This window comes from Acanthaster planci, linkage group LG02, assembly GCF_054643075.1.
Source record: "Acanthaster planci isolate LZ-2023a linkage group LG02, COTS_SCS, whole genome shotgun sequence".
Taxonomy (NCBI): Eukaryota; Metazoa; Echinodermata; class Asteroidea; order Valvatida; family Acanthasteridae; genus Acanthaster; species Acanthaster planci.
The window spans coordinates 9,078,634-9,102,753 of record NC_141778.1 but is presented as its reverse complement, the minus strand read 5'-3'; the positions used below and the strand labels follow the sequence as shown (position 1 = coordinate 9,102,753).

The window sequence follows — 24,120 nt, the reverse complement described above, 5'->3', positions numbered from 1 at the left end:
TGACGTCATAGTTATGATTTTTCCTACAATTGACAGCTGAAACTACAGTTGGTCGTCTGTACAAAAGAATAATTCACAAAGTGTTTAAAATCCAACAGTGATCAGAACACCGTACTTCTAAATACTAAATGAAAATACACTTTGGGACAAATGTCAATTTTTAATGAATTTGAGGTACATTCGAAAACCAACCAAAAGGGGATATTTCTTCAAACTTAGGCCGCCCATACAAGTTGTAGGCAAAAATGAGTGTGTTGGCTTTTCTATCGGCATTTTGTTTGGTTTGTGACCAAACTGAAGCGCCACCTATTGGTGTGCATAAATATACTGCATCCTGGTTTTACCAAGCGTTCGGTTTCCAATGTTAACACAGCATTTTGTCAGTTTGTGTCCCATAGTTATTTGGGGTTATTCTAGTACGGTACTGTCAGTAGTTTTGCTCGTAAACAGTGGCCCCGAATAAGCTACCAAAGGATTGTTCAGCAAACCACTCGTCTGAATACAAAGGTAAGCTTTTTAAAAATGGTTGTTTGGTTTAATTTCTGCAGCTGAAGTTGGCCTTATCTTGCCAGTAGTGTACGTGTACCGGGGTACCCACCACAGACCGCGGGAACAGTCAGTACCGTGATCAGCGCGCTGCGCTAGTTCTGTGTGCTGTGCATGTGGTTGGTGTGGTCGTTGAAAGCTTCCTACCAGAATGGGCGGTCGAGAATTCTCGACGTACATGATTAAGTTTTCGATGCGGATTCCTTGGGCTTTTGTGAATGATGACTCCTTTTGAAAATTTATTGCTAGAAAGAGTTCCGTGTGCGGACGCATGACACTCCACAACATGCCCCATGCATTTAACCCTTACTGGGGCTCAGAAACAGGTCTCAACGCTTTCAAAGCTGCTGGCCTAAGTAAGCAAATTGGTATTTTTCCTCTTAAGTTGAACTTTTCTGGGAAAGAGTTCCATATACGGACGCCACTTGACACTGCATGCACAAATCTATGAGGACGGGTCTGAAAGTGTTTTCTAACATGTCTAAGTAAATGACTTTGATTTTTCCCTCCTAAATTTTACTTTTCTGAACACGTTTTTGCTTTCTGATGGCCAACAGTCACTGACAATGTCACAGAAGGGAATACTGGCGTCCACGGACCTCTTTCTTAAGTTATTGCTTTCCCTTGCAAACAGTTTGAAAATGTTGTAGATCTACTTCAATTCTGCTCTTCCATCATGCCCTCAGTGTTAGTTTTTACTTTCACCATGTTTCACCGTGAGAAAAATGAAAGAAAAGTATGGCCTCAGGACTCAATTTAGAATGTCCTAAATTCAAGTTTTTTGTTTTTCTTTTGTTGGGGGTCGGGGAATCAAAGTGGAAATACTGTAGCATCTGGATACTTTATTCTTTCTGTTTCATTTGTACAGTACATGTAGTTGATGCGTGTAACCAGTGCAACGATACATATTTGTTTTTACTTGTAACCATTAGCAATCATGGGTTTTGCCAAGATTGTTTTCCAGGGGGGCAAACCATTTGTTGACCCGTGAAATGAAAAAATAAAACAAACCTTGCTACAGATGCGAATTGGTTTAGTTATGATAAACCCATTAATGGAGGGACGATATTTTTAAGCAAATCTGTGACTTTCATCCCTTTTCCTCTCTCATTTTCTATTTACTTCGTTTTTTTCCCCAAAATTTTCTTTAATGTTCCTTCATTTTTTCAAGGGGGGCAAGTGCCCCCTCTTGCCCCTGCCTTGCAACACCCATAGTAGCTAGCAATTCATCCTTTTTTGAAAGATTAGTGGTGAGGTGCTGTGCTGAAATCTTCAATGGAGTTTCTCCAAAATCAAAAGTGTTCATACTACATGTACCGGTTCTAGTAGTTTTTGACGTTACTTTTCATGCCCTGTACAAAAAAGGTCCCCAAAATGTGTTTTACACGAAAATATTAAATGAAAATGTAGCGAACATTTGATTTCAGAGCTCAGCAATGATGGTCTTTTGCTTACAAAATGACTGAAGTGGTCAGAATTAAGTGTACTGTCACAGAATGTTTCAAGCGTGTCCCAAAGCCCCACCTGTTTGTACTTTCCTCTCCCGTATTCTTAGGCAAAAATTCTCCCTCTCATCACTCATTCATAGTTAGCAGCCCTGAGTACGTGTACATCTGCATTTCACCTAAATCACCTTGTGGATTGCTGCATTCTCCATGCTATTTACTTGGTTAAAATGTACGAAACACTTTACTGCCCATTAGTTTGGTTTTTACGTACATGTAGGTCAGCAGGACCGGCTTACTGTTTGTCTGAGTGACTGTTGAATTCAGTTTATCATTTTGCAAAACTATCACAACATATAATTTTGAGAGCTGTTACAGCCCTATTACATTTGTTTGACCTTAAATGTTTTCTTCCCTATCCATAAATGGCCCCATAAACTACCTAAGTGACAATGAAGCCTAGTCTCAAATCCATGGAGATTCCCAATAGAATACAATGCTTATTGCTTGCAGAGAAATTTCTGGTCAATACTTGTGGGCAAAACTGCTCCTCAAACCTTTAAGAGCTTTGAGCTTAAGCCTTTTGGATGCCTTCAGTGAATAAAATCCAAGCAGAAAAAAGCACAGTATGAAAAAACTGTGTACATTAACTTCAAGCCTTCAGGATGTATGTATGCATAAATTTAAGTTGGACATTGTCCTTGAAGCATCCCTGGTCCAGTTGGCCACCCAGGACCCTATGGTAGGGGGAATGCTAAGGTTGTACATGTACATGCCCACTGAACAGCCACTTTCCATAGACATGCTTACTTTACTTTGGGCCACAGTCTTGAATCGATTATTAAGGTTGAGACATTTTATGGGACAATAACTGCTTTTCCCAAAGCCAGTGTGAAAGTATCGAACACGTACATGTATGTACACACAATGTACATGTACATGTAAGTACCGGTAGATGGATGTACAATTTGATCTTGAACTGATTGGTATTCTCGGTGTGATTATTACAGGCAAAATTGAAAGTGTTCTGGTTGCTTTTTTGTCCTTTGAAGGAAGGAAGTGCCTTTCCTGGACTTAAAAGTATAGAAACAATTATGGTAAGACAGTCTGTTGACACATTATGAACGCATAAGTATACATACATGTACATGTCGGGACTACTGTCAGTCAGGCCGTTGGTCTTGATTTGAAGGACTTGAACCCCCCAATTTCCTTTCTTTGTCCTACATTTTTGCAACTCATTGGGAATGGGCAATTCATAACCATTGGGAATTCAGTCATTTATTGAAGAGTTGTTTCACAGAATTGTCCACAGTATGTGGACTTTCCAAAAGAAATTCCTACACCTTGTACTGAACAGTTCCCAGAATTGTTTTCTTTGAAGGGGCGGGGGGGTGTCTACCAGTAGCCTTCAGTTCAAGTTAATAGCCAAATGTTGAAACGATTCATATGTACATGTATGTTTAAAATGTATACATTTATTTTTGTTTCTGTTCATAATCTCAAATGCAAATGGTGTGTACGCACTAACCTGCTCTGGAATATTACATATCGGTACTTCAGACAGATGTCCAAATGTTTTGGTAGACCTTAATTCAGACTCAGTGTACTACCTACTGTACATGTACAGTATGTGACATGACAGAGATAATTGAGCTGAACATTGTTTGCCTGAACCATATATGTACATGAGATTTACAATGTACATGTATGTCCCTCCTGTTTAGAGATAATGCATAAAGACAACATACATGTATTTGTACATTAACCCTATTAGCCCAAAGGTCAATTTTGTTTACATGTCCACCTTAACCTTCCTCTGTTTTGCACATATCTTCAGAATCTGACAGAATCCATTCCTCCATGCAGAATCTAACTCAAAAAAGCTTAGATTCTGTAAAGTCCCAGCACCAGTGTAAAACTGCTCACTGCTGAGGTCAACCCACAGACAACAGAAATGGTCCAGCGGTACATGTACATGTACCGAATCATGTACATGTACCCATGGCAGGGTTTCCCCTAGGGTACAGATACTGTACATGTATGTGTGATGTGGTCAAACAAATATTGCCCAAATTTTAGTATCTACATGTAAAACAAAAGCAAGAGTTTAAAAAAAAGGCCTAAAATAAATTTTATACCATCTAATAGTACGGTACATTTACTCCAAATCTCCCCTCTAAACTAAATCGATATTTTATTCTGTGTCCTTTACCACTCTGAACAATTTAAAACTGATCTATTTCAAACTGTCTAAGTTATTTTGCGTTTTCTTTCCATCTTTGTCTATTTTAAGTGTGAGATGGTAATACACAGCTGAAAAGCCTGAGGTAGTCTCTAAAACCAGTGGGGGGTGGCCGCCTCCCACTTGAATAAGCAGGGAAAACCGTGATGAATGGACATTTTAAGAATAGTGTTGTGTTGACCATGGCTTGACAAATTCACATCTCTTTTTCAACTCAGCTGCTGAGGTGGAGTTTAAGATGGTGGCCATTTTTCTCTTTATGAGCAATCCCGTAGACCGAGAAAAAATACCAAAATGCAAAGTGAACATTTGACAGAAAAGCAAATAGTGTACGTCAATTTTATTGTGGCTTCCCAAAAAAGGTAGACCAAAATATTGTTTTCCTACTCTAGCCACAACAAGAATGACAATGCTGTATATCGCTGTCTCAGTAAAAAAGTGAGATACCGTACATGTACTGGTAGTTCTCATTATCCCTTAGCCTTCTGTGAATTACCACCGGTAGGAGCTTACATTGTAAATATTCATACAAAATCCCAGGCTGTTCAGATTGTTGTAAGGACTGCACTAAACATGCAGCTTTTTATTGAGATGAAGACTAAGGACTGAATGACATGACTGACATTTTTACACAATACGTTCTGCTCGTTGCAACCAAGGCTATGGCAGTACAATCAAAGATTGTGAAACAGCAAGCACATTTACATGTATACTCAAATACATGTAGATCCTTGTTTTGAGAAACTGGGCCACGTTTTACGCGAACCTTTTAAATTTTAAGGTGGTTACTGGCAGCAGTAATGTGACAATGGCAAAATGTCTCGTGAATTTTGCATTTTCTTTGTCTTGGATCACTGGTGATGGGGGGTAGGCTTGCATTTCAGGCATGAGCAGCCAGCTGGCAAGCAGGGACCTTTGTCTCCATTCAGCGACACCGTGTAATCATTGCTCGTATCAAAGCTGAGGGGCGGCAATTAGCATATATGCTCATGTACTTGAAGGGTATCCTATACACAGCTGTAAATATTTTGATGGTGTTTGTTCCCACATTCTATTGTTTGTGGCAGAGGCAGTTGTGAGACCTGAACATCAAAAGCTGTTCATATACCAAGGTAGTCTCAGTCTGACACCTCTACATGTAATTTGACAGGTGTTTTCTTTCGCGCCAGATCAAGCAGTCAGATGTTCAGATTCATTTTTGTATCAGCCTTGATTCTCGTCTAATATCTACATTAGTTTAGGAGAATCTGATTTCCCAAACATGTTTTTGCTCAACGAATGGAATTTTATAATACCGGTACGTTTGGACGTTTTTGTACAGTTGTATAGATAAACAAAAAAATTGTGATCAAATAAAGAGTTCATTTTAAGTCAAATCAATGGAGTGTGTTTTTAATTTACAGGTAGGTCAAGAGATGTTCGGAATCTTTCTGTGTTTAAGTTTTATTTTAATACAATTTATCTTGTAGAAAAAAAGACTAATGATGTTGTGCAAAATGAATGTACTTGTAAAATGCGGCTGGGACATGTCTGGCTGTCAAGGTTTACAATATCGTAAATTTGATGAGTGCACTTGTTCCACGCCTCACTGATTTATTTTCATCCTCTAGACCTGGCTGGGATGGTGTTGTTTCTTGTAATACCTCAAGTCTGAGCGCCAGATGGAACAGAATAGAATAAAAAAGCAGATGCCTGAGTGCAACACGGTGCCCATAAATTGAAGGGATTTTCAATGTAGTTTACGTCCTGACATACCGGGTAGTCTTTCACTAGTTGTGGAGCCCTGTGTTTCTTTAGATAGCAAAGCGGACGAACAAATCCAAAGTCTGCTGTTGTTGACCTGTGTATTGTGTTTGTTCCCTGATGATGGTCCCCAGCTGCAAAAATATCTCTGGGATGCTAATCGTGAGTTTGTTCTTGTTCTTTTCCTGAATTGATGGGGTAGCTAAATAAATAAAGACACTGAAAAATACACAGTTATGCTGTTGTGATTAAATAATGCACATATACATGTAGTTTCTGTTTATAATGTGAATATTGTCAGTCATTTTGAAGTGACCTTTCTCTAGGATGTACATGTACATTACGGACAGATTAGTGCATTAGCCTGAAGGCAGAGGGCATACATGTACATCAAAGTTTCAGTCTTCCACAGAGTAATATACATTGTAATTTTCATGGATTCTGTCACAGACTGATAATGCAGGTTTTAGAATATTGACAGCGCTGCCAAGAGCGTTCTTGCATCACATTCAGTTGCAGGCCATCAGGAACTGCAGTTACTGCACGCTATCTGCAATGACCTGGAAATGTCAGAAGAGCTCGGAGGGGCTGATGTGCATGGATTTTGACCTAAAGCAATTATCTGTGTTTCTGATGAGTGACAGTGGAATCAGCAAGGCTGAAATAAAAAGCACAAGGGAAGACGGGAGACAAACAAAGGGACTGAACTGGAAAGCAGAGTGAGGGAACAAAGGAACTGCAGAGGCTTGACTTGTCAAATCAAGTTGTCATTTTTCTGTCCGCAGTATACATGTACCTCTTAAATGTCAAATGTAAAGGGAAGTACATGTAATGAACAAAATGTATATAGTTTCTTTTGTATTTAGAATCGGTGCATCCCTAGTGTCAGAAACGTACATGTTTGTGCAACAGCATTAGACAACAAACAAGATCCATGTGCTTAGACCCGACAAGGAGATGTTCAAACAATCTGCAAAAGTTACAAATTTGATACAAGACAGGATTTGCAAACAAGGAACTGGTACATGTACACCTGTACATGTATCACACCCAAACCCCAAGTTCTTTTTGTAAAAATGTACATTTTTTTGTTCGTATACATGTACAGTTCAGCCCCAATGAAAGCTCATGTGCATGATGTGCACAAAGGGAAACTGTGTCTGCTATGTAATCTGAGCTGCCAAAGCAGCCAAAAATCCTAATTTGAAAATCTGCACCACAGAGATTGGGTTTTCAGAGTCCAAGTCATAATATCTTTAACAGATGTCTAAAGGCCTACATGTACAAACAAGCCTATCTACATGTACATGTACATGTACTGTACATATACATGTACATACGTTCAGCCTTGCACCCCTTCCTGGTTAAAGTGCGAGAAACTTAACAGGTCTAATTTCAAATCTGCATGGGTCCATTGGGAAAGGTTTATTCATTAGTATACAGTACAGGTACAGTGGTATTGTAGAAGAACTTGGAATAAATATTCCTCCAAGTACCATACTTTGATGTACGGTAACTTACTGTACCTCTGAAGTGTCCAGAAATACAGATGTATACACTTTTCAAAAAGTACATGTACATATATGTACATATATGTTACCTGTTGTAATATACAAAATTCCCTCACAGTGCATGCATGGGCGCCAGTTTTGCACATTGAAGAATTATCTTTGGTCAATTTGTTAATTTTCAAGCCTAAAAATAAATCTTGATTGAATCTTTTCATGGTCTTCTCTACCCAATGTTCTTTACAGAAGACTCAAACTTTGAGCAATCCTTCTTGGTGCCTGAAAACAGTTCTGTTGCTGTTATTTTGTGTGAGTTTTTTCCCTTCACATTTTGCTTTATCATTGGAGTGCCTGGACAGTACACGACAAACAAGGTTATTAGACCGGACTGATTACATTAATTCTACCCGTTTGACAGCCTTCTAGATAAAGACTGCTCTAAAGTTCACTCGGAAAATAAATTGAATGACGAGAACTGAGTATTAGGAGTCCATGCTGTGGATGCCTCACCTGTCGACAAATACATTACAGTCGGTATACATTTTGAGAGCAATCCTGTCTGCGTTCGGCATTTGGCACAAGCTGTTGATCGGTATCATGCTGACAGAGATAAGACAATTTAAAAGCGGACTGGTCAGAAGAAAAGCAGTGAAAATGCCGGGGATGGCTTGAACGACTGCGGTGGGTTGGGACTTGTCATTATGGTACATGTACATTTAGGTTGCCTCCATTTGAACTCTGGGCTTAAAAGTACCGGTACATGTATCCCCATGACCGCTGGATCATGGAGTCCATGCATGAACAAGGGAGGGACATTTTGTATCAATTTACTAAGTACCCTCTGGTTGGCATGTCTCATGTACCGGTATATACTAGTACATACAGTGTATAAATTTTGTGCTACATACATGTATGTATGCATAATTCTGCAAATCTGTAGCATATCAGTATTTTTCATCGATACCAAACGGCACAATCTTGCTGGAAAAAATAGTACCATGTGAAACCTTCATTGTCCTACCGGTATTACACTGTATCTCTAGATCTAGCGCATACATGTAGGCATTTACATTATTTTTGTACCAGCATCCACATTATACTCTCTAGATTAAATGCAAACGATTGACACATGTACATGTACACTGTATGCATTTGCACTGTACAGACATGCACATGTATTGTACTCATACCGGGTACATTGTATGCTTTAAGTTTTATACCAGCATTCTTCAAGTTGTTAATGACTTCCAGAGCACTTCACAGTTAAAGTTGTTTGCAAGTACCGCTACATGTATTACTTTGGATCATGACAGATTCCCCCCCCCCCCCCCCCGAATTTTTTTCTATGGCCACACTCTCGCCAGCCTGTATGCATAGAGTACATCAGTAGAGAAGTAGAGTATAGTGTATACATTTTATGCTGACCTGTCTGGGAAAAATGGGTGCTGCCTGAGAACGATATGTCCAATGTTCACATAATTGATCTTAAAATAACTGCAAAGAGTTACTGAAAAACTCTTGAAGTTCTGCACCTTAAAAAACAATACATCGCAAAAATGTCGGGGGAAAAAAATTAAGTACTGTACACTTACATGTACGTGTATGTATATGGTCCTGGTACATGTAAAAAACCTGACTGTGCTGTTCATTTTATGATGGTCAGTGAATATTCAGCCTTGATATTTCAGCTACTGTTGGTCTTACATTTAAATCAACCTTTACTAGACTGAACTCCACATGAGACAACTGCCAAGTTTCCTGATACATGTACATGTATGTACTGTACTATGTACAATGTACACTCGTGCTTCCTTCATCGGCTTAGACAATGGGTGCTATAATGCCTATGGTGGCACTGCTTCTGGTTTGCAAACTCAGAAACAGTGTTGCAGGTCTCAAGACCGAGACCAGGTCTTGGAGACCTTTCTTTGTGGTCTAGGTCTTGGTCTCATCCTATCAAAGTCTCAGTCTTGGGACGGTTGGTCTCAGTCTTGAAAATGCTGGTTTCGGTCTTGGTTCCTGTCTTGGATGTAGCTACATGTACCACTCATCAGCTAACCTCTACACCAGTCTACCGGTAGTTCCCAAACATGAATGTAAATACATTGTACGACACCTCAATGTTCAAATTTCCATTATAAAGAATGAAACTGATGCTTGAATGGAGACTAGTCAATACAGTATGCTGCAACCTCATCCTTAAAGTGTTACTTTATTTCCAGCACAGGAGACAGCTTTTGGAAGTATTGCTCAACACAATGGAGATGAGGTTGGAAGCACTGGAATTCATCAGCAGTATGCCATTTATTTCATTGGCACACATGTGCCCATTTTTGCATGTGTTTCCTTCCCCTCGTTTGTCATCTCAGTAAATCAAGATCTTATTGGGATGTCTGTTTTTAATAATTTTTTATTCATGAAAAAAAGTTTTTATGTTTACATTAGTGGGGTCACTCAGGTTGGAAATGAAGATTTCATACATTCAATAGGGAAATACCATATCAGTGGATAACTTTTTCTGCTGACTGACCTTTCTAACAAGTCCAGTGATCATTAAAGTACCCTGTAGTATCACTGGTTAACTCAGACATTCAGCATTAACGTAAGGATCACTTCATATTTTTGGTATTTTACACGTCACGCCCAATAGGTTTGCATGAAACATACTAGTATGCCATATACATGTACATGTATCTCAATTGACATTAAATGAAAATAGGCTTGGGAGTTAATGGTTATTATAAAACCATAGGCCTGCTAATGGTATTGACATATCAAAAGTCTTTAGCTCATCACAGCTTCAGTGTGTTTCCCAGAGGTAAAATAAAAAGTGTAAAGTCTTGAAGAAATTTAATCTATTTATGTTTGATGGTGTGCTGTTTTAATGTTTGGTCTTGGTCTCGGTCTTGGTCTTGGAAGTGCGTGTGTCCTTCTCAGTCTCGATCTGCAAAAGTCTCGGTCTCAGTCTTGAAGGAGTGGATCTCAGTCTTGGTCTCGGTCTCGGATGCCTTGGTCTCAGTCTTAATCTTGGTCTCGGACATCCAGGTCTCGGATACACCACTGCTGAGTAAAAACTTCCAATGCCTTTGTCTTGTATGCATATTTGCATTCATGAAACAAAAATTGTTTCTGGTACCTAGCATGACTTTGAACAGATGACAAAGACCATAGCTGTTTGTTCATGACATCATGTTTGTTTGTTTTCATCATTATGAACTGGAAAAAACCAGTCAACTTAACACCAAATGGAAATACGTACATGTACATGAAACTATTTGGTTATATTTGCCAAAATGCATGGGAGGAGAAGACAAGTGATAATGTGGGGGGGGGTACTAGTTCATGTGCATACTCGGTAGTATTTTGTAGCAGGTGCATTTTAAAATTTGTCAAGATTATTAAAAAATACTTATTGTTTTTGAAAATAATCATTGATGTCAAATTACAATGTATGCATATATCGATACAAGTACAGTATAGATGCAATTACATGTACATGTACGTACATGTACTAGCATTTTTCAAATGACTGTGTGCAAATGAAGAACAAGGACATTTCAAACAATGAGTTATGTACTGAATATGTACATGTATGTTATGCATTACTGAAAATGGCTTGATGAGACTTCACCAGCCCCCATCATATCATTTCCAATTATTTGGTGCCCCGCTATACATGTGCATTCAAGTAACTGCAGACGATAAAGTAGTATAATCAATTTGTTGTTGGTGTGGTATTGATCATTATGCAAATCTGTTGCCACAGATCAATACCAGTGTGTGCATAGAACTAGCTTGTCAATTCATTTAAGTGTTATGGGATTCAGCGGTGTTTCCACTCCAAGGAAAGGGTCTTAATGAAAGTGTGAAATGTGTCAAAAGTCTTAAAAAGAAATCACGTTGATAACGTACAAAAATTTAAACACCTATCACAGGCCTCTGCCAGAATTAAGGGACATAGGGGGACATGAACATGTTCATTATCATATTGAAGATTTTCTTTAAAAAAGGACAGTTACATGCACATGTACATGTACATTGTACCTCTAGACTGTGAAAGACAAAAATGGAATAAAAAAATTAAAAAGAAATTATTTGCCTACAGGTACATGTATATGACTTTCTTTTACAGCAAACACTGAGGCTTTCATTTTAAATGTTCTTCGCATCACTACTGGTACCGGTACGTGTGTGCTAGTAAATACATCCATGTACATGCATACATGTACACGTATACTAATCTTTGAAATGTCCAGAAAGACTTTTCAAAAAGCCCTCCCTTTTTCAGCAGTTCACTGATTAACACTAACAGTACATACCGGTACATGTACGCTTACATTGTACCAGTGCCAGTTTATCACTTCAGTCTTAAAACAGTTTAATAATTATAATCAACTGCATTCATGTAAAATAATCAAATATATGTAGGCATTCACATTCAATGTGATCTGATTTCCCCACTAGAGAAATGCTCAATAACCGTTTCACAATACATTTGTAACCTTGTTCTGTATTTGGTTCCTTTTCGCTCACTACTGTAGAGAAAAGGACACAATGGCAGCCAAATGTTGAGGTGGTACGCCTCCCTGCTTAGAATAACAACAAATATAAAAGACTGCAATCCATAAAATTGGGTATCACAAAGATTCACCTACATGTACATTATTCTACCGGTACGTGTACATGTACCAGTAGCACTTACCACAGACAATATTCAAGATTAGACTGAATTGATCGTGGTGTTGTTCCTTTATTGAAGATGAATTTGTATTTTGTAGACCCCTTCATGTATATATGATCATTCCACCTGTTGTAAAGAGCTCAAGTTTGATTGTAACAATTGCCCAAAGATAGTGAATTAGGAACACGCATGCTTTGTGGCTGCATGATTTTGTTTCAGGATTGATTTTTTTTGAGGATGTTAGGTCAGCATGAGGAGGATTCTTTCAAGGTTTGCTTGTAAGCAAGATTAGAATCGTCTATGCATGCTATACAGTTCTGTTGGATACTGTAGTAGTGTGAACAGTTTATCAGTTTCATTTCAGAAGTGGCTTGCTGGTTTAGATAACAGTTATCACTGCTGTTGTTAGTTTGGCATGTACATGTATAAATTAAAAAATTAACAGAAAATTAATGCAGGTTTGATCATTTTTTAAATACAAAACAGTGCAATGTACCGGTAGCAGTACTCATGTACATGTACATTGTACAGTATTTATGTACTTCATTTCCCAGATAAGAAAAACTTCAGTGAATGAAATGTTTCAAGGTGATTATCCTCATGGGGGGGGGTAAATGTTTGATGCTTTTTTGCACTTGAGATTTCCCTGATGTTTCTAAAATATACACAGTCATTTTGGTCAGCCCAAAACATCATGAGGAAATAAAGATTAGAAAGCATTGGCTGTCTGCTTTCGTTCAAACCTTCCTCCAGCCTCAGACTACTGTATGATCTATTCCTGTGCCAGTACAATGAACGTACAGTACATGTACATGTATGTGTATGCATGTATACACGTGAAGTTGATCCATCCATATCCCAAGGTAATACCACATATACCCCAAGGATCACTGGCTTACTGCCTGCATGCACTATGCACTGTACATGTTCAATTCATCACCCTACAGCTGGTGGTATCTTTGTGCCCATGGGATTTGTTACAACACTAACGGCAGACACATTCTTTTTCATATTCACACTGCATATCTTCAGTCCAGAGAGGCAATAAAATATATGTTCAAACTTATCTTCAGCTTCAGCCAAAGAGTTAAAGATTATGGGAGAAATGAATAAGGATATTGTTTGTTCTGATGTACACGTACATGTACAGTGTGTGTGTACACAGTATGTACATGCGCTTATACATGGGGCCTTGTGGGGTAGCGGAACAATGGGAAGTACCCCACAAGGCCAGTTTTTACCTTGTGGGGTACCACTAGAATTTCACGAAACTGATATTTGGAAATAACTCAAAAAGAGGAAATTTTTGATGGGTAAAAATCTATCGCAAATTAAAGTGTTTTATATAAGGGACACATGGTCAAAATTTCAACCCAGGAAAGTGAATTTGGTTTAAATTGGAGTGTTTTGAAATTTGTTGTGTGTTGTGTGGGAGTTTTGTACATGAGAACAAAGGAAATACCCCACAAGTATAGCTGTGTAAGGATGGATGTACAAGAAAGAGACAATAATTGTCTAGTCAGTGTACTGGGACATACCAGTACATTGGTGAAGGCGAGGGTTGGTTTGTGTGTTCATACATGAAGGAAGACCTTACAGGTATTGCCTGGGCCAGTGTTAAGCTGTGGAGTTTACTTAGATAGACCTTCTTTCTGTGCACTAGCCACTTAGAAATTTTATTTTAATGTATAAAAAATAACATTTTGTCTATACTTGTAGTATGTACATGGACATGGCCTACTGGGTACATGTACATTTACATATAAACTTGACTGAAAATAAACAAATCTGTTTCTCACGTGCAAAATGAACAAAAATTTACAACTTTCAATCTCTCCTTCTGTGCCATAGCAATTTTTTTTTCAGACTTTTTACACCCAGTCCAAGTTGCCTTGGGGTGTACCGGTACACTGGTGTCTGTCAGACAATGTATCCCACTACAAAAGGTCTGCCTTTCATGTTAGACTGACCATGAAATGCGCCTTTGGATTTCTTACAGTACGTGTCATTATCAATCGATACACGTACATGTACGTGTATGTATCTGTGACAGCAATCTTTATGTGAATTTCTGAACTCGTTGATGCTTGAATTTTGTGACAGACTACCCAAGGAATAGTATAATTGATCATTTTTTTCAGCAGTGGTAAGTACTAGTACCACTATATTACATGTGCTTGTAAGGAATGAATATGGGCAATTCACAATAGTGCGCCTCTAAGAGTTTGCAACGGGTTGGCCAATCAAAATGCTCAAAATCTGTGAACCCTTTCCAAACGCGCATTGGGTCGACAGATGTGGGGCACTGTGATTGGTCAACCCGTTGCAAACTCTTAGAGGTACACTATTGTAAAACGCCTTTATTGCAACGTTGCCCAGCTAGGCCATTGAGCATAAAACGTGAGTTTAATTACCGGTACCTTCCAAAAATATTCCCCACACTGGTTGTGATTAGTATTCACTATAAAAATGTACATTAAGAATGGATACAACCTTCGGGTACTTAGGTTATGATTCATATTGTTTTATGTATAATGCATAAATATGTACGGTACTGTACAAGGACTGTCGTAAATTCCCCAGAATTGATGAATTTATGCACCTGCAGCAATTGTAATGAAATTGTTTCTCCCTTCTACCAAGGGACACCTATCTACATCATTATTTGGCAATCTATGCACTCCATGTTGTCCAGACAGGCATTCATTTTATCAATTACATGTAATTTGTCTTCCAAAGCAATCTTTCCTGCCAGGGTACAAACCCAGAGCTGACTCGGCACTGATATTTGGACATGTACCATATCTGCCAGAAAACAGGAAGCACGCGTCTAGTTGGTGCAGTTGCTACCGTCTTCAGTTGTGTATCAAGGATAAAAAAAACATACGTACTGTAGTGTTTTTGTTGCAAGGGTTAATTTGCTCATATGGAAGTAGTGTAGGCTTACATGGACGTACATGTACTGTACATGTAGGCCTGCTCATAAACAGGAAGGGTTTTTATTTCCAAAATGGATGCATCCATTTGAAAATGTGAAATTTCTCTCCAATTATGGCATATAGATTACGACAGAATAAAAAATATGAAGTGTCCCAAAAGTTTATTTTTCACTGTACTGATTTATTACATGTCTTAACTACCAGTTTATATGTACATACAGTGTACATGTAAACTTGTCCTCAGGGACTTTAATAAGGCATACAAGAAAGGGTGAAATTCTAAAACTTCCATTGCACACATCCTCTGTAGCCTTCTACTCCAGTGACCTACATGTAGATGTGAATGAATCCTGTCTGCAATAACCTGTGGATGTACATTCATGAACACGTACATGTGTGCTAAATTGATTGAGTGGATTCTCCCTGATTTTATCCAGGGTTTGTAGTCATGCTGTGTACATGTACATACACTCTAATTGCCCCGTTACTACATGTAATCACTGTTTGGCGGTTTATGTTCCTCTGAGTAAACAAGCAATCTTTTTGAAAGGAGGATTTTTTTTAAAAGGAGGATTTTACTTTTGTTTCTAACTGCAAACAGTGAGAAAAATTTACCTTGTACATCAAGCTTCTGAAACCAAAATTTGTACATACATGTATATGCACCTTTGTTTTTGACACAAAGTAGTATGATTTAAATTATAGTGTATACATGTACATCAGTGCTGATGTTATGAAAAAAAATGTTTGTTCATGTACCAGTATGTATTGCACATGTGTAATGTATGTACTTGACTACTTTATTCACCTTTGTTCATGGCAAAGTACCGGTACATGTACACGTACTCATACCCATTGAAATTACCACTTGATTACGGCACTATTGTGCCTTTGTGAACCGTATCTCCAGCTTATGGTCAGTGGCCTTTTCTAGATTCTGCAGTTGGTGTCAGAAAAGAGTGGCACCTGTTATGAAGATCACACGTGGTACCGTAATATGACAGTGGTAGCCATACTGCAGTGGATGAACCAGATTTTTGTTTTCTATATTTCTTCTTCTGGACTGACTTGATGAACACTGTTCCATATGAATTTTTGTTTCGTCTCACATTTGGTGGCAGCTTGAAGTATTAAAAATGCCATGGACAGCGGACAAAAGAAACATTGCCTACAGTCAAACATTTTGTACATGTACATGGACATGCACGTGTACTTAAAAATGTACATCTTCATGCACAGCATGTGTACATTTTGTATTCAAGACTTTAAGCAGAGTAGCGCCTGCATATACATGTATCCTTGGACCCTAAAAGTACATGTGCAGTATACATGTACAGGTATATATGTTCAGTATTGGTGACCCAATTTCCCACCCAAATTTCTTGAGCAAAACCTTCTGTAACTTTGACACCCTGTTTTCCAATTCTTTGCAAAATGTTTGGATGCAAAACTGCAGTTGGTTGACTGTGGATATGTTGTGCATTTAACGTCCTGGGTACATGTACCAGTACAGAAGTAACACAAAGGTCTGCATTATCTACTAAAGCTACATGGGCATTGTATCATTGTCGGAAGCCAAGAAGTGATTTCTGTCACGTTCGTGATTTCAACTGAAAAACAAGTTAACAAGTCCCTTAGGGAGAGCATCCAATTTTCCTCCTGCCCTGACTTCTGCATGATGTATGTACAAGTAGCTTATTTTTGGGTCCTGGTTGCTTCACATTACCAATAATTGGTTTCCCACCAGATGAAAGACTTTGATACGTACCATATGTACAGTAGTCATATCATAATGATGTTAGCAGACATGCAAACATCATTGTGACATGTACATGTACCTGTGTATAGGGTACATGGCTGGTGGAATGGATGTTGAGGGCAAGAGGGATCTTAGACACTTATTAAGACTAAAGCCATTTGATACATGTACATGTAATTTGCCTTAATGAAACATTGTGTGACTCAACAAAATTGGATGATGAAATATTGATTGATGGGTTTACTGTTGTAAGAAAAGACAGAACCACTTGAAGACACGGTGGTGGTGTTGCAGTGTACATAATCATCTCACTTACATGTACATGTATTTCACAAGAAGATCTGACATGTGGGAGCATCTAGAGGTAAAATACCGGTGTGCACTGAGTCTAGTTAGATCTGTTTATAGACCACCTACATGTAATTCTAGTACATGTAGTCTTTTCTTCGAAAAACTTGATAACGATCTATCAGGAGCCATAAAGACCAATAATGAAATTATCTTACTGGGTGATTTTGATAGCAATTTTGCTGATAGTGCTGATAGTATTACGGGTAATCTCAGTTTTATACAGAGATGTATGGGCAAACACAGTTACATGTAATCCAGCAACCAACCAGGGTAACCAGTCAGAGCAAAACTACCCTTGATGTAACCTTTGTCAATAATCCAGATGTCTGTAATAGTGGGGGGTTGTTTATACGGGCATCAGTGATACGGGCATCAGTGATCATTACCCCATTTACACTATTAAGAATTCCAAATGTCATTTTCAAACCCAGCACATTCATAATTGTGTGTCATACAGGCCATTGCAAATTCTTGACACACAGAATTCTATCTATTATTTATCATGTCAACAATGGGAAATCCTTGATTCCATTGTTGACATTGATTTAACGTGTGAAAAATGGGTTTGACATGTTCATGAATGTTGCTGATTCCCATATTCCTCTACGACAAAAGATTGTGAGGAAAAGTGCCTGTCCATGAATATCACGTGATATTGTTGACTTGATGCAAAAGAGAGACAAATTGCACAAAGCCACTGGGAAATCAAACAGTAACGAATTATGAAGTGCATACCACTCCGTGAGAAACAGAGTCACTCGCTCAATACGTACATGTACGTAAACATACATGTAAGTCAGATTGCTATAGTGGTACCGGTATTCTTTGTAATAGCAAAGGAAATGGCGAGAAAATATGGAAGTGTGTTAATGAGGTACATGTAATTGCAAAGAAAAACCCACTTTACCAAACTCAGTTCATCACGAAGGTCAAAAGTGATAAGCCTGACGATATTGCTGATGTCTTTAATGAATGTTTCATGAACTGCACAAAGAAAGTGACTGAGAAGCTACCATGACAATATGTGCTCATCACACATGGATGATGGCGCTCTTAACGCCTTTGAAATAGAATCTGTCCTGGAACAGTCCAAGTAAATGTACATGTATATCAGTGTATATTGCCAAAACTGTAAATACAGTGTGTAACATGAATACAAATAAGGCTACTGGGAATGATGAAGTTAGTTGTCACCTACTGAAATTGCTCTGCCTGCAATTTTTGAGTCACTTGTGTTGTAGTCAAGACCATCACAAGACCAGACACAAGACCATGCACAAGACCAGATACAGGGAACAGTATGAACAATGAGAAAGGAATGCTTTTGTTGCAGTTTATTCGAATACCGGAAGCTTGTGACTTGAATTCATACGGAAGTCTTGTGTTAGTCTTGTGTGGTCTTGTGAAGGTCTTAAGTGGTCTTGACTATAACACTGCCAGTCACTAATTAAGCTAGTTAATTGGTCTTTACAATCCAGTTTGGTACATGTACCTCAAATTATGAAAGATGCAAAGGTCATACCGGTTTACAAAACTGGTACAGGTACTGGTTTGCTAAGGGGGATGTTGAACCTGAGGCTTTTTACAGAACGTACATGTACATGTTCTACCGGTACAAGCTTTCTGCTAATCTGTACTAGTACATGTACATGTATATCTGCACTAGCACATGTACATGTACATACTTACGCATTTTGGGGATAAAATGGTGCATTTTAGCCTTAAATTTGCACCCACTTTTTTGAGCCCAGGTTCACGTACATGTACCTGTACTTCATTTCATCAAAACTACTTGGGGTTAATTTTTCTCAGAAGTGTTGGTTATGGAGGTTATGACAAATACATCCACCGAACCTCTGGCTCCTCCCATGTTGTGGGAGCATTACCGGTTTTGGTAATCGAGCCTGATGTTCATGGATTGATCGAAATCAAATTTCATGCTTGTTAGTCTGGTGTCGATGTACATCCAGACATCTATTGTTTGGGTAATTACCGGATGGTGTACCCTAAATTAATGGTTTCCATCAGCTAATCAACCCTCCTCGGTCTGGTTCCTGTCTTGCTATGGTTTTTCATTTTCTGACTCATGTAGTGGGGATGTGTTCCGTTGCTGGGGCGCCGGAGTCAACTACATGTACATGTACAGGCAGATCCTGTGGCACAAAGACAAGGTTACAGAGGATTTCCTGTGATGGCTTTAGTTTACTGGCAGTTTTGGTTCATATCAGAGCTGGTTCTATAGACAAGCTTACCACATGTACATGTACATGCATTTAACCTATACATGTACTGTACGTGTGCCATAAGTCTGTAAGTTGATTGTGCCTGAGGTACAGTAATAGTACGTACCTTATGTCAGAGCTTTCATATTGAGCATTACATGTTCATGAACCTGCTTTGGATCAGTCGTTTAGCGCTTGATGTTGGAAGAATATGTATGAATACCGTAGCTTTGCCGAGATTTGGAGACTGAAGGATTCTGTAACTTCTATTGGATAATTGTGTGACAGTTTTACAAATACACAGATGCATGATTCATGTATCTTTGTGTTTGTGAAGTGCGCTTTTGGCATTGTTACCGGACTGCTTATAATCAGCATAGAAATTTGATGCAGTGTTGAATTTCACCGAGACTGAAGAATTTTCAGATGGCTGAGACTTCAACTGGATAGTGATTCTCGTCATTATTTTCTGGAGACAGTGGCAATGTGATGTACATGTACCGTATCTACAGTTGGTCAGAGGTACATTTTTGAAGATTTTCTTACATTTATGTATAATGCCAAATGATTTTTCAAATGTAGCATGTACATGTACATGTATATGAATTTAGAATTTCTATGCGAACTGTCTATGCGAACTGACACATCAGGAAATGCTACAGATGTACACAGTACATGTACATTTACTAGTACCGGTACATGCAGATTGGATGTCAACCACAGGAAAAGTGTGAAAAAAGACAGAGTGTTTTTCATTATTTACCATGACCAGTGTCTTTCGTGCTACTTTTTTATTGTAAAAGTGGATTTCCAGCAAAAAGGGCAAACAGTTTTCTGTCAAGTGTTAAACAATCTTGCCACAGAAATTAAATGAACAAAAATGAATAACTCAGTATACAATGAATTATTTTTTACCTAATTGTACCCATACATGTGCAACAAGGTGTGCAGTACATGTAAAAATTATTCAGTATACAAATACATGTACGTACATGTAGTCGGTATGTGTACCATTACATGTGTACGCACTACCGGTACATGTATTTACATGGACATGGACATGTACATGTACATATGTACCGTACATGGACATGTACCGGTACCAGAACTTGTTTTGATCATTTGGATCTGATATGCACAAGGTCATTTCTCTTCCTTTAGAATTCAATATAATAAAGCATCCTCACTGACTACACTGATGGGATTATGACGTGGCCAGTCACACAGTACCTGGTTGCTATGGCAACACCTTCACACGCTTTCAAATCACAATAAGATTTTATTAGCTTCAGAAGGTTGCATTACTGATGCACATGTAGCAGTTTTATTCGGGTGTGTTTTTTTCTGGTTTTTGTTTTTTTAACACAAGTTTGTGATTTTGCATAACATAATTACACGCTCACAAAACAGACTGTGGTTTTTGTGATCTAAGCAGATGACAGATACACATACATTTCACAGACTGTAAACTTACAAGCTCTGGTCTAGTAACATATGTTTAGACTGCCAAACGTTGATTATCAGGGGAAAAATGTATTAAATGTCTCTACATGTATCTACATGTACATGTACACGTACATACTTGTACATGCACGGGTACATGTGTACATGTATAATGTTTTATTCAGAAACCAGACTGTAATTAAAATGAAATCTGTTTGAAATTGATACTGAGAAAGCACCAGTAACTTTGCATTCCGTGTCTATAAACTTCTGCGGTGTTCTGTCACTTTACCATGATGTTTAGCAAAATAAAAGCACCTGTACAACATGAACTACAAGGCATACAAGCAAATGTTCATCTGTGGTGTATGTAAATGTTGCACCTGTTCTGGCACTTGAAAAATTCAATTCCATTTTCCCATTGGAAATTTTAAACGATGATTTTTCTCCCCTCCCAGGTCCCTGTTGCAACGCACAAGATAATTATATAATATAGAAGGCTTCCACTCTTTGTTGCTGTAGTAACCACATCTTGACTGCCATCTCTTCTCCCTTGCATCTTCACACCCACTTACACCAGTGACGAGTCTACCGACCCAAGATGCATCAGCCCCGGGATCGGACGGGGAAGAACACAGCCGACTTTGAGGCCTACTTCTCAGAGTTGGAGGAGATCCAGCAGGCCTGTAAGATGGCTGAGAGCAATGGCTCTAACTCCTGCACGGACGGAGAGGATGAAGAAGCAAAGACACCAGACGGTAAGCAAAGTTCAAGTGAGTGTCTTGTGATTTTTGTCTTGTCGGAATTGTGTATCACAATTTGTGGATAAATTTCTTGTGGTGTAAAAAGCAAGAGTAAGATTTGCCGGTAGTCACCATTTACATGTAGAGAGGACTCATCCATTGTTAGTCATTTACTGCTTGTTGCCGGATGACATGCATCGGTACACACACACAATTTTCCTAAGTTGTTCCTTGGAGGATGTGTACACTCGTTTAAGAAATCTTTTTTTCATTTTCACGGTTGGCTCAAAGCGTGGAAGACAATCCTAAACATAGACGCTGCTACAAAGTGGACCTGCCAACCCACAATAATCTGGAAATGCCTTTCTTGAGTAATTAGAGCTGGCTTGGGGAGCCCACTCCACGTACAAAAGAGCAAATTGGGATTAAAGACCTAATTTGTTTGGGTGTACTGATTTGCCAGGGAGCGAAACTACACTTATATGTGCATGTACAAAAGAGATAAGGTTACAAAATCCCAACTAGCCACTCCCTTGTATCAAAACAATTGGAAAAAACTCGCATACTGTAGCCACGGGTGACGCCTATAGATAAAAGCCGTGGTTCTTTTATATGTGAACCGGTTGACATCTGGACACATACACGCATCACAGTTTTTACCAGGACAGTTGAAAAACGGCTCAACAGCAGAACGCGGGAGGGCAAACAATGAAAATACTGAAGCTTAAACTCAAGAGTTGTGCCTCCCTACATGTCTATATTTTCTGGGTGCCAGGAATAAATGGTTAGGTTGAAGAATTTGCAAAAAACCCAATCCCTGCAGCTTTTTCGGGGATGAAACCTGACATTAACTGGTTAGAATTCCTGAAACCTTCAAGTATTTTATCACTGTCATTAATACAACCCTCTTGCAAAATGTTTAGTGGATTTTTTTCTTCCCTCAATCTCACCCCTGCTGTCCAAACAACAGGCAAAACTACTTTGCTACTGGAAAGTTATAGCCTGTTTGGAAATTAACGAAGCTCCCTTTTTTACCTACTGGGTACTTGTAAATCTCAGACACCTGTGAATAAATCTTTGCATTTCCTTCTAATTTGTTTAGATTGAATCAGGGTGTGTTGGTACTAACTGCCAAAGAGAGAGAGAGATACATGTACATGTACATACATGTATGTACCAGTAATCAGCATTTGCTGTAACCTTTTTTGTTCATCGCTCCTGAACACAGAATAAATAGGGCTAAAGCGGGTTAGCATCTCATTTATTATTGTTGTGAAGTTATGTGAAGTAGTCTGTCTGTTTTCTGGAAATGAAGATCCCTCTGTCAAAATGCTGATTCATGTTCCTTAAAGAAAGGCATTTCAAGGCAGAAGACAACAAATGTACCAGTAAATAACAAGCACTGTCAAAAAGGAAAAATGCCATTGGGCTGTTATCTAATGTACCGCTAGTGTCAATGCAATTAATACACAGAAAATTACATTCAAGAGCATAATGTATGTCTGCTCAAAATTCAAAACCAGACATGAATAACATTTCTGTCGTATCCAAGCGTATGGTGATCCATTGCACCTTAGAATAGAATCTGATCTTCCCATCTCTGGAAAACCACCGTTTGGTTCTTTTACCATAATGATACTGATGAATTGATTTTTGTATGCCTAAGGTACACACAATATCTTGAACTTAATGCGGGGTTGTGAGTTGCCATGAGAAGGCTCCCGGCAGCTGCCAGATATTGTCTGTTTGATTGGAGTGCTCTAGCGTAGATCATTAACTCGTTGCAACGTTGAAGTGCTGAGAGGGTGGCACAAACAATTCCGATGCGAGCAATCAGATAATATTTTTTAATTGGCTCTTCAAAGACTCTCGCCAGACATGATAAGCCATGTTATGGCCGAGGGGGCCGCTCTCAAAAATTCGAGTTTCACAAGACATGTTTTTTGATACAAGTACTACTGGTACACACATGTGCCGGTCTCAAAGGGTTTTACTGTGTTTTGAATGACCCTGTAGGTTTTTTGTTTGGGGGGGATGTTTTTGTGTGTTTAAAAGTCCAGTTTGTGAAATTTTGATTGTTTGTTTGATTGTTTGTATCTATGTAAAGCCTGCATGATTCATCAATAAGAAAATCCACACAATGAATGTTGAACAGTCTTAAATTATGAAGACGGGATTCATCAATAATACAGGTGCACATGTACATGTAGTACAAATAATACATGTACATGTGTATTTGTTTAAAAAGCGACAAAGAATAATGTAACGATAGGACCATTTAGCTGCTTAAAAGATGAGTCAGAATGCATCCAAATGTTATTTTGCAACTTTGTTATGCTAAACAGAAGGCTTGACTTGGCCACTCAAAGTGAAGGTTCTGTTGTGAATAGAAAGATGAAGGAAACAAAGAAATTAAAAACTACATGTACTTAAAACGACTACTTTGCTGATGCCGCTAGAGAACAATAAATACTGTTATTGGAAATTGGAAACAA

At 38.6% G+C, this 24,120-nt stretch overlaps 1 protein-coding gene across 8 annotated transcripts in view; it reads left to right on the top strand.

The window, feature by feature from the left end:
• The first annotated feature begins 338 nt into the window (after positions 1-338).
• LOC110987977 (rho GTPase-activating protein 18-like) overlaps positions 339-24,120 on the top strand; it is a 63,599-nt gene continuing 39,817 nt past the window's right edge. Inside the window, exons 1-2 of one of the 8 annotated variants that reach the window (XM_022251177.2) lie at positions 339-507; positions 21,463-21,655. In XM_022251177.2, the coding sequence (XP_022106869.1) occupies positions 21,484-21,655 (172 nt within the window). In that variant the 5' untranslated portion in view covers positions 339-507; positions 21,463-21,483. Of the gene's footprint in view, positions 508-8,149; positions 8,169-19,416; positions 19,962-21,340; positions 21,656-24,120 lie in introns of those variants that run through there. The other 7 variants (XM_022251175.2, XM_022251171.2, XM_022251179.2 and 4 more) reach the window with 7 other exon arrangements.